This window comes from Lepidochelys kempii, chromosome 2 (genome assembly GCF_965140285.1).
Source record: "Lepidochelys kempii isolate rLepKem1 chromosome 2, rLepKem1.hap1, whole genome shotgun sequence".
Lineage (NCBI taxonomy): Eukaryota > Metazoa > Chordata > Testudines > Cheloniidae > Lepidochelys > Lepidochelys kempii.
This window is the reverse complement of record NC_136381.1, coordinates 169,075,530-169,087,744: the sequence shown is the minus strand read 5'-3', so window position 1 is coordinate 169,087,744 and position 12,215 is coordinate 169,075,530. Positions and strand designations below refer to the sequence as shown.

The 12,215-nt window shown below is 40.2% G+C and overlaps 1 protein-coding gene across 1 annotated transcript in view; it reads left to right on the top strand.

Moving 5' to 3' along the window:
- ABCA13 (ATP binding cassette subfamily A member 13) overlaps positions 1-12,215 on the top strand; it is a 227,009-nt gene that overhangs the window by 41,547 nt on the left and 173,247 nt on the right. Inside the window, exons 14-17 of the mRNA XM_073329650.2 lie at positions 1,523-1,613; positions 6,743-6,919; positions 10,057-10,363; positions 11,211-11,325. Of these exons, the coding sequence (XP_073185751.2) occupies positions 1,523-1,613; positions 6,743-6,919; positions 10,057-10,363; positions 11,211-11,325 (690 nt within the window). The remainder of the gene's footprint in view (positions 1-1,522; positions 1,614-6,742; positions 6,920-10,056; positions 10,364-11,210; positions 11,326-12,215) is intronic.

The window sequence follows — 12,215 nt, the reverse complement described above, 5'->3', positions numbered from 1 at the left end:
GAATGATCACTTTAGATAAGCTATTACCAGCAGGAGAGTGGGGTGGGAGGAGGTATTGTTTCATGGTCTCTGTGTGTATATAATGTCTTCTGCAGTTTCCACGGTATGCATCCGATGAAGTGAGCTGTAGCTCACGAAAGCTCATGCTCAAATAAATTGGTTAGTCTCTTAGGTGCCACAAGTACTCCTTTTCTTTTTAATAAATGTATAGATGTGACTCAGTGAGTTGGGGAAACAAGGGGTGAGGAAGGTTAAAGGTGTACAACAAATAAGGTTGTATGGTTACTTATTTTAGGCATGTGCATACTTTCATGTATCTGCTAAGTACAAGGGGCCAGAGTCGGATGTTCTTGTTCATGCTGAATAGTACTTTATTCCATGAGTAATCCCACTGAACTCCCATGGAGTATGGAGCTATTATACTGAATCAAGGGGATCAGAATTGGAGAGGAAGTACAATCCAGTGGTTAGGGCACTAGCCTACTAGTCACTGTCAGAGACTGTTTGTATGACCTGGTGCGAGTCACTTAGCCTCAGGTCCCCATCAGTAAAATAGGGATAATAGCACTGCCCTATCTTACAAGAGTGTTGTGAGGACAAATACACTAAAGATTTGTCAGGTGCTTGTCCGTAGGAGGGGGTGTTTTTATCAGTGGTTCTTTGGTGCCCAAAGCTGTTGGAACCATAAGCCTAATCTTTAGTTGCATCTCATTATGAAGTGTATCTGCCATTTTGGAGCCACATTTTCTTCCATGACATACAAACCTGGTGTTAGCTCACTAATGCCATAAATTATTGACAGCTAAAATGTGGAATCTTGAAGCTGAGTTTATAGAAAGTTTTCTATAGTGGGCATTTTAATTTTTTTATAAATATTTTTACTCTTAGTTAAGGTATGTGCAGATGTTAGCGATATTCTCCACTTAACTAATGATTCCTACATAACATCAGGTTATGAGTTTGGGGTCTTTGTCGTACGTTTGAAAAGGCAGGGTCACACCTTTGGCCGTATTGCACTGAGAGCAATGGCTGAAAGATACCAAATGCCAGTTCATTTCCCAGTAACTCTCAACTCTGATTAGGGCAGCAGTTCCCCAGGGAGCGTTTGAAACAACATGAACAGATTTTTTTTTAATCCCTTTGCTGATCTTAAACAGCCAATTAAGAAAACCCTACAATCTCAGTGCTGGTTTAATAATGGAAACAAAAGAAAACAACAAGATGGAGATGAGGATGGAAATGTATGGTATGATATATCAATCTGTGATAGGCACTTACTTGGTTCCCATCCATGTAGTATCTAATTGCCTCAGAATCTTCAGTGCATTTCTCCTCGTATTTCCGTGAGGTCATTTTACAGATGAGGAGCTCAGGCACAGATACTAAGTGACATGCCCAAGGTCACACAGAAGAAATCTATGGCTGAGTAGGGAGATCTATGACTCTTTGTGTGTGTGTATGTAAAAAAAATTCAGCAACTCTATCACAGATGCTATCTTGCAAATCATTTCTCTTACTTTAGGAAGCTCTCCAAAACAGTTTTATAAAGAACTTCATAGAAAGTCACTTGAATATTGATGTGGGGAATCTCATTGGAAAGCTGCAAGAGTATGGTAGGTATATCTGCATATGGACACACAAGATTTATTATCCCCATGACTTTGTGTTTGACTGAAATTTCAGCAGTAATAACTCTTGGTTATGATTCACATTGCCCTTACTTAAATAAAAACTAAAAGTGCATTTTACAATTATCTCATTTTAGTTTCAAACATTTTTAATATTGTTTGCTCATTTATCCTTTTGTAAAGAAACACAGTTAATTTTGCTGCATCTTACCTCATGTCCATACAATTAAATTCCATCCATTTCACTAACAGATAAAGATTAATATCTTTAAAATAGAAATTCCCTTATTTTATAAATAATTTGAATCCAGTTCTTTCCCACCTTATGGGCCTGATCCTTTCAAGACCCACAACTTTTGTTGAGCCAAATGAGAGTGGCAAGTGCGGCTGGGTGTAAAACAAGAATTCTGTTTAACAAAAGATTTTGAGGGTCTGAAATTTGTTTCCATTCCACATTGGAATGAAAATGAGATATTTTGAAATATTTCATGTAAAAACATGAGACACACAGAATAGTCAGTAGCCTAATGGTCAGGGCACTTACCTGAGATGTGGACAACCCAGGTTCAAGGGCCTGCTCAGCCTAATTTTGAGTCCTTTCACTTTCACTTGTTGGTGCTGATCCGTTTTGAATAAATAGGAAAATATCCATTGGGTCAGAGAGGAAAACACTGACTGTATAACCTGTTGGTGAGTGCACTCACCTTTCATGTGGGAGACCTAGTTCAAATCTGACTGGTTTGGAGCAGGGACTTGATCCAGGTGAGGGCCTTAACCACTGGGCTATTCTGGGGGGCACCTGTTTCCCTCACTGTCTGGTTATGAACAGAAATTCCAATAGGTACCCAAGAAAGTGTTTCAATGAATCTGCATTCTCTGACACCCAAAAGTTTCACTGAAAAATTCTCAACCTGCTCTACTTGCAAGTGCTCATTACCTCTCTGGATCAGGACTGTTTCTTGGGCATTTGATTCTGTAGCAGAATCTGCAGAAAAGGTACCTGATTCTGCAAGGTTCTTTGTCCCTCCTCAGAGGTGAAGGCCATTGAAAATTGACTCAGGACCTTACAGAAGTGGCTCTAAGGTAAGTAACAAAGCAGAAAGTAGGTACCAGAAATAGCTGTGCAAAGGTTGCTGTCTTAGTATCTGTCAAGGTTCCTTCACCACTCTGAACTCTAGGGTACAGATGTGGGGACCTGCATGAAAGACCCCCTAAGCTTATTTTTACCAGCTTAGGTTAAAAACTTCCCCAAGGTACAAACTTTGCCTTGTCCTTGAACCCTATGCTGCCACCACCAAGTGTGTTAAACAAAGAACAGGGAAAGAGCCCACTTGGAGACGTCTTCCCCCAAAATATCCCCCCAAGCCCTACACCCCCTTTCCTGGGGAAGGCTTGATAAAAATCCTCACCAATTTGTACAGGTGAACACAGACCCAAACCCTTGGATCTTAAGAACAATGAAAAAGCAATCAGGTTCTTAAAAGAAGAATTTTAATTAAAGAAAAGGTAAAAGAATCACCTCTGTAAAATCAGGATGGTAAATACCTTACAGGGTAATCAGATTCAAAACACAGAGAATCCCTCTAGGCAAAACCTTAAGTTACAAAAGGACACAAAACCAGGAATATACATTCCATCCAGCACAGCTTATTTAACCAGCCATTAAACAAAAGGAAATCTAATGCATTTCTAGCTAGATTACTTATTAACTAACAGAAGTTCTGAGACTGCATTCCTGATCTGTTCCCGGCAAAAGCAACACACAGACAGACAGATGCTTTGTTTCCCTCCCACTCTTCCCAATTTGAAAGTATCTCATCTCATCATTTTGATCAGGTGCCAGCGAGGTTATCTTAGCTTCTTAACCCTTTTCAGGTGAAAGGGTTTTCCCTCTGATCAGGAGGGATTTTATAGCACTGTATACAGAAAGGTGGTTACCCTTCCCTTTATTTTTATGAAAATATTGCTAAATTATTTGAGGAAAATGCAGGAGAGGATATTTTATTTATTAAGTTCTGAAACTTCCCCAAGGATTTTACCTTTTTATATATTTAGATATGTTGGTTCCATGTAAATTATGCAACTTGTGAAATATTGCTTTCACTTACAGAAACATGTAATTATGCAATATTCCAAGCACGTAGCAAGTCAGTTGATATTTCTCATGCTCAAATATTTAAATGATTAAGTTGTAAGAGAAAATTTAAAAAATGATGTATTATTCAAAATAAGGTCTTCTAAAGATCAGCTAGGGGGAAAATCTCTGGTGACATACATGGATGCTTAACCTTGTTAGTGCTAGGTTATTAGTATTAGGAATATTCTAGCCCCTGAGATGCTACAAAACCTATACATATACATATACATATACATATACATATACATATACATATACATATACATATACATATACATATATAGTATTATTTCTTCTGTGCCTTCCTGTTGGGTAAAATAGTAGATATTTGTATGGTATTCCCACCCCTGTTCCATTGCTTGTGTTCCTTCTGAATCCATCCCATTGATACTGGCTTGCCTTCTGCTTCTTAGTACATCTGTCACTGTCTCATCTCACAACTGCCTCTCTTCCTGATCCTTGTTCATCTCTTCTTCACTAACAGTGCTGCCTTCCATCCAGATCTGTTTAGTGCATTTCTGCTTCTCTGCCTTCCCATTGTAGTACCTGCTGTGCCACCACTCAGGTGCACTGAGTCCCAATCTTATGTTAATGAGTTAATGACTCTGACCAAGTCAACTCATCACCTAATGTTTTTAAGGATTAAACACTCAAATGTTGTTTTTAAAACTTTTAAGAACCTGGAAGCTCACATTGGCCTTCCCAGTACCTATTTTTCACTCCTCAAATGTGAATAATTATTTGCTGGGAGATGAGCTAGTTTTGTGGGTGTGTTAGACTTTCCTCACAAGTTTCTGTTAAATCCAGTTGCAGTAAGAATTGTTTTGAGTTAAAATTTCCCCGTGCTGTAAACCCATTGTTGTGATTATTCTCTCCAATATAATTAGCACAATCCACAAAAAATTATTTGCAGATCTGAACTCCTCCAAAGGTTGAGGATGTTCATACTCCTGGTTTTGGTGGAAGTTCAATTTTAGAGTGAGGCCAGCTGTGAAGTTCCAGATCCAAACATCACTAACGATCGGAGGGCCTCCAGACCAGGGATTTCTGCAGCCCAGCATCTCCCACAATTCTGTTACAACTGAGCTAATCCCATCCACTCTCTGCAGTTTCTGGAGGTGGTTCCAAGCTGCAGCACAAGTGTGTGCTGGCCACACCTCATTCTCCTGCATGCTGCCAGATCTTCTGCTTCCATGGCAGCAGTCAAGTGACAGTTCATTTGCTTCCACCCTTTCCTTCTGCCTTTATGATTTTCTAACCATTTTGGGGCAGTAACAAGCTTTTTCTTTCTTCCAAGCCTCTTTCCTGGTACAGGGTTTGTTCAGTGTTGTGGTCACAGCCACCCAGCACCTCTCCTGCAGTATCTCCCTGCTGAGCTCCTCTGTTGGCAAAGTCCAACAGGTGCTCTATAGGGGAGGGAGTTTTCCAAGGCTCAACAGAGAATAAATTATGCCCAGCCTTCCCCCAGTTACCTGAACCTAGCTCAGACAGGCATGTTGGGGCCCCTACCTCCACAAATAGCCATGACTCCACTGAAGAAAATTCAACTAGGGAAGACAGAACAGAAAAGTGACAGGCTCTGAGAAAGAAGAAGGCTTCATCCAGATGACCCAGGCTGTAAATCCTGGGGTGACCAAGAATCACAGATTAGACCTCAGCAGGGCTGTCACACCCTCCCCCCATCTTAAAATGGGTATTGAGAACCTTGGGAAGAGTAGCAGCGCTCATGTCTAGCCCTCCTCCTTCCCAATTTGAATTAGGGAGTGCTGATAATGAGACTCCATCTCCTGCTCAGGAGGAAAGGAACCCCAAAGGGGAAGACTTAGATGGAGAGGTTTCTAGAGAGCTCTAGACTCTGCACAAGCCAAGTCACAGAAGATTACACTCTGGTTGCAGCCAGGTAGTAATGCCTGCAAAGCATGCCAAAAGGTCAAAAAAGCCCCAGAAGAATACAAGGGGGAAGAAAAAGTCCAAAAGGTAAACATCCTTTGGCTCAGGCGCCTCCTCCTCTTTGGAGGAAGGAGAGCTCTCGGACTCCAAATCTGAGCAGGACTTGGGATAAATGCAACACATGTGGTGGTTGTTTTTTTTTCTGTGCGTTTTTGTTTTTGTGTCTCCCCGCCCCCCCTCCCCCACCCCGCATCCTGAGAAGTTTGCGACCATGAAATTCTCAGCCAGACATCCAAGCCAACAGCCAGGAAGCATATGTGGTTTTGCCCCTGGATGGCCTCTCCAAGCAAGTCTTGTGCTCCTCTGAGTTCACGGGATCTCTCCTCTTTGGAGAAAAGCTAGATAAGATAGTGGCAGAAAATGCTGCAGAATCAAAGCAGGTTGTCCTCTCTCCTCTGAGTATTCTAAGACGGGAGTACAAGCCCGCTTTCAGGCACACACATCCCTTTCACTCATCCTCCTCACAGAAGTACCAGATGAAGGATATCCAGTTAGACAAGGTTTGGAACTGGGCTCAAGTAGAAATTGGAGGACAGGCTTTGTGTTGGCAGCCCCTGCCTTATGACTCTTATGAAGTCCTGTGTGGACTTCAAATCTGACTTGCTCCCCAGATGGAAACTCTTCTGGCTCTCCCATGAGTAGTCACTCTCCTGTACATCTGCTCTCACAAGAGCAAGGGGATGGAATTGGTACCTGTAGGGGTGAATCTGACCCATAAAATTCACTATTCTTTTATCTCATGGTCAAGGTAATCTTTCCAAAATTGGGATACCCATAGCATTCTCACTGCACTGGAATGGAATGTGAAGTTAGGGAGGGACTTTATGCATCTATGGGATTTAGGAGCATAGTCCTACAACATAGTACTTGTGCTCCTCAATTTCCTAGGCACTTCTGAAAATCTCCCCTTTAAATGATATTTTACAAATAGTTTTATGGTTCTACAATACATTTACAAGAAAACATGGCTCTGACCTCTATATGTTGCCTTGAAACCAATAGTTCCCAATGTGTTTACTCTTCTCAGAGTCTATGATGGAGAAAATGCTTCACAACTCGGTGACTGAGCAGATTAACCTATTGGCAGAGCTCATGGTAAATATCTCCTCCTGTGTGTTACTGGATCGCTTCCAGCATCTTGAATCTGTGGAGAAATTGGAGGCGAAGGCACAAGAGCTCATGCAACAAAATAATTTCTTGGCAAGTAAGTATCTCATTTAAAATACGTACTGACAAGAAACCCCTGATTTCATAAAACTATCATTCCCATATTTTCCCTGTTACAAGAGTGCTTCAGCGATGTGGCAGCCAGGAAGACAGAGAGTAATAAACACATAGAAAACACATATGGTAAAAATACAATAAAAAAATCCACATTTGCCTGCTAAAATTATACCCGTGATTCTTGAACACTGTAATGCAAGCAATAAAAACGAGTGATATTGCTATTATAACTGAGGAATCACTACTAAACAAATTCCTGGAGTCAGTTATACCTAATAAATATGATACCAGGAACAACAGATAGTAATATAAATACGCTGGAGGGTAGGGATAGGATACAGAGGGCCCTAGACAAATTAGAGGATTGGGCCAAAAGAAATCTGATGAGGTTCAACAAGGACAAGTGCAGAGTCCTGCACTTAGGATGGAAGAATCCCATGCACTGCTACAGACTAGGGACCGAATGGCTCAGCAGCAGTTCTGCAGAAAAGGACCTAGGGGTTACAGTGGACGAGAAGCTGGATATGAGTCAACAGTGTGCCCATGTTGACAAGAATGCTATTGGCATTTTGGATGTATATGTAGAGGCATTGCCAGCAGATCGAGGGACATGATCTTTCCCCTCTATTCGACATTGGTGAGGCCTCACCTGGAGTACTGTGTCCAGTTTTGGGCCCCACACTACAAGAAGGATGTGGAAAAATTGGAAAGAGTCCAGCAGAGGGCAACAAAAATGATTAGGGGACTGGAGCACACGAGTTATGAGGAGAGGCTGAGGGAACTGGGATTGTTTAGTCTGTGGAAGAGAAGAATGAGGGGGGATTTGATAGCTCCTTTCAACTACCTGAAAGGGGGTTCCAAAGAAGATAGAGCTAGACTGTTCTCTGTGGTAGCTGATGACAGAACAAGGAGTAATGGTCTCAAGTTGCAGTGTGGGAGGTTTAGATTAGATATTAGGAAAAAAATTTTCACTAGGAGGGTGGTGAAACACTGGAATGAGTTACCTAGGGAGGTGGTGGAATCTCCTTCCTTAGATATTTTTAAGGTCAGGCTTGACAAAGCCCTGGCTGGGATGATTTAGTTGGGGATTGGTCCTGCTTTGAGCAGGGGGTTGGACTAGATGACCTCCTGAGGTCCCTTTCAACCCTGATATTCTATGATTCTGTGATTCTATGAATATACAGCGAGAGTGGAATGAAGCCATAGAATAAAAAGGTTTGAAAACAAAATATGCAAAAGAGGCTATTTCATTGCTTTTTTAAGACAGCATCACCTAGTTTTTCCTCCTCTGATTTTTAAATTTCATATCCTTTGGTGTTGCAGAAGAGAGTTAAGAAAATTAATCTTTGTAGGAAGCCTGTTTGCTTAAGAAGGTAACTTTCAAATCAGCTCATTTACACAGACTAAGTTAATTCTTGAGCAAGTTCTATTATTTCTTCTGTCATGTCTCTGTCCCACCTCCTTGAAATGCCTCCTCCACTGCTGGAAATCTGCCTGTTGTGCTGATAAGGCTGTAAAAGGAAGCAAAAGAACAGTCATTCACCATTGTAGAAATTTCTTTTCCCTGCCTGAACTGTTCCCTCCCGGTACATAGCACTCCCTGGAGAGGAGAATAAAATTCTGGCCCCATTGAAGTCAATAGGTGCTTTGCCAGTGACGTCAATGGGGTACGTTTTTATCCATTTTTTTTAATTTTTAATTTGTGCATTTGACGAAGTTCCGCACTGAAGGCCCCAGGGCTCCTAGGAGTTATAAGAGAAGTCATGGTAAAGCAGAGATGGGGGTGAGACCAATTTAAAATCTAGACACAAGACTAGTGCTCAGAAGATCTGGGTCTATTCCCAGTTCTGCCACAGATGACCTGTGTGATCTTGCACATGTTACGTAATCTATCAAAAGTAGGTCCTCCCTTCCCTCAGGGAGGGACCTTCACCTGACAGATGAGATCTTGTCTTTCCTAAGGGCTGCAAGGTAGAGGTCCTTTGTCTTCCGTGGCTTTCCCACAAGTGAGCTGTTCTGCTACCTTTGAGCTTCCCCTCCAGCCTGTGACTCTCTTGGAGATGTAGTGGGTAGGGCTGGCTGAGCCCAGAGCAGCTCCTTAATCCTTTGTTGTCCAGTGTGTGATTTGTATATCCCACCACACCTTTTAAAAGAAGACAAGGGCAACTTTTTCTCTTAATCAAGAATGAAAATATAGCAGAGTAAAAGGGATAGGAGGAACCTAGTCTATTGGTACTCTGTCTGAATTCATCTTACCAGCTTCAGAAAGCAAGTCTGGAGAACAAGTTCTAGAGGACAAAGTACAAGGAAGTTTTTCTTAAGATTTTGTCCAGGCCCACAGAAAAGAGGGTAATTCTAGATCTTAGAAGGCTAAGTACTAAGATAAAATATCAAGCTCTTTAACTGTGTTAACATTAACAGTAAAAGGTGCCTCTGGTAATTTAAAAAAAATGCATTGGGTGATGAATATAGACTTGAAGGATTTCATGTTTCTGTGCTGGAATCCCACCAGTACGAATCTCAGGTTTACAGTACAAGGAAGTAATATACCAATACCACATTCTTTACAAGAAGACAATGTGGCCTTTTTTGAAGATGGATGACTGACTATTCATTGGCAGCATCCTAGCAGAAACATAAGACACAGGACATAAAAGGGACAGGAATATAAAATCTGTAGCATTTCCAATTACAGTTGGACAAAATTTTCCAGATGAAAGACTTTTTATTTTTTGCTAAAAAAACAAATTCTTGTTGACTGAAACGTTTTTTAAATGTGTCAATTTTAACATCATGGTTAAAAAAAAAATAAAATAAAAATAAATTTTATTTTGACATTTTCATAATGAAACATTTTGATTTTTTGATTCAAAACATCTTGTTTAGAAATATACCTGAAATATATATGTGTTAAAAAGTTTTAACAAAATATTTGGTTTGACCTGAAAAATTTTTTTAAACTTTTTGGTTTGCAAAATTTTTTTGTTTGGGGTAAAATATAACAATTTTAAAATTTTAAATTCTTTTGGAATGGATAGTGATAAATCAGTTATTTACCCAGTTTTATTTCCAATCCATGAAACCCCTTCTTGATTTTGTTTTCCTTTCTTTGATCAGGTATTATATTCAACACCTCAAGTAACAGGAGACGCAGACAAGATTCTGCTGGCCACCTCTCACAACACATTTCTTATACAATTAGAACTAGCATTCTGTACAGCATGAGAACAGATCTGATAAAAAACCCAGTGTGGAAATCCCATCCCCAAAACCTGCCAGGTGATGGGTTCAGATACAACTACATCTTTGTTCCACTTCAAGACATGATTGAAAAAGCCATCATTGCAGTACACGCTGGAGCAGATGCCTCTGAGGCAGAAATACAAGTACAAGCTATGCCATATCCATGCCACACCAGTGACCTGTAAGTAAACGCCCTGCTTTTGAACCTAGTGCTGCACTCTCAATAGTGTGGTTGTGATCTGGCTGAGCTGTATAAAGGGGTTGGGAAGCTGTCAGGTCTTCCTAACTGGTGATTGCCCTATTATGGCATAGAACCAGTGTGGTTGGCTCCTATGCATCTCATTCTGCCATTCCTGGCAGAAAGAATAGAGGGAGAAGAGGATATGGTAAAAGGACGCTGAGAGATTCCTATATGGCAGACAATCCTCTTTGGGAGTTCTTATCAGCACGTGTACTTTACAGCAGCCCAAAGGATTTTCCAAATTACACTGGGGCTGGAGCTATCTTAGGACTAGCTCAATGATCAGGCAGCAGAAACCAGCTCATGTGCGATTTATCCCCTCTACTATGGATAGCAGAGGCTGAGAATCTGTCTGTTGGTTTGCAAAGTGTTTAGTGTATACAAACAAAAGATAAAAGTAGATAACTGAAATGCAAGCCGCAAACACTGGAGCAAAATTTGCCTTGTAAACATAATAGGCACTCTAAATATCTTTATTTGCAATTAGCACCTTGCAAAACATTAAAATAATTTGGGACTTTTATTCTTCTTCAATACAAATACAGTGTCACTGTCTTGGAGATACACTTTACATGTTCCTATATACTGATCCTATATTTTACCATTAAATTATAGTACGCATGTTTAACTAGTAGCAGCAAAGGAAGTATTGTTACTAGTCTTGAGTAAAATCATACCCTCAATAATTGTTTTATATATTGTAATATTTTCTGAGTATTAAAATATTGACTTTCTATTTTTACATCTTTCTCCTCTGAGTCTTACACGTATATTTTTGCTTGAACAGGTTCTTGAACAATATTGGTTTCTTTTTTCCATTCATAATGATGTTAGCATGGATGGTATCTGTTGCTGGCATGGTCCGAAAACGGGTTTATGAGAGGGAGATTCATCTTGAAGAGGTAACAGTTAGCTGAGCCTTTGATTGTAAAACTGGTTTAGAGGGGTATACCGAAAATGCACACTAAACTTTAGAAGAGATGGTTTTGTGAACAATAATGCATCTGCTTTGTCTTTCACTCTCTCCTGGGCTCTTAAGCTGAGTTTCAGCTGCCAAATCAGATTCACAGGGATATTTCTTGGAGTCTCATTGGTCTGCAGAGATTTATCTCTGTTGAAATAAAGGAGAGCAGTGAATGACAGAATTATGAAATTTAAAGCCGAGCACCTTTCTTTGAACCAAGTCTTGCAGATAGAGATCCCAATCTTCCATGGTGCTGAATGCCTTCAATTGCTATTATGTTTATCCATCCTCAAAGAGCAGCCACATACTTTCATTCAGAATTACCTTTATTTTAGATTAGGAGAACAACAACAACAAAAAAAAGTAGGGTCTCCTTTAGGTATTCTGAACTGAGTAAAAATGGCTGGGGATTTTAGTCTTTAGGGATTTAAAGTACACAGAGAAAACGGAGGCATAACAGTTACAAAGACAAATAATCACAGCTAAATTTGAAGTCAAGGAGACAAGTTTATGGCACTCAGAAGGTACTCAGTATTTTGCAGGATCAAAACCTAAAAGCCACATATTTAGATATGGATATAACAACATTTTAACTCACAAGAATTCAAATGCTATTTTAGGTTCTGCTGAAGACTTCCTGTTTGACCTTGAGCAAATCATTTAAAATCTCTAGACTTTGGTTTTCCAATGTGTAAAACAGGGCTTATCTACTCTGCAGAGGTGTTTTAAGTATTAACTCACCAATGTTTTCAAGGTGACTTTTGGAAAAACACTAGAGAAATAGTGTATTAGAATCCAAAACAAAGTGTTGTTTTTTTTTAGAATGGT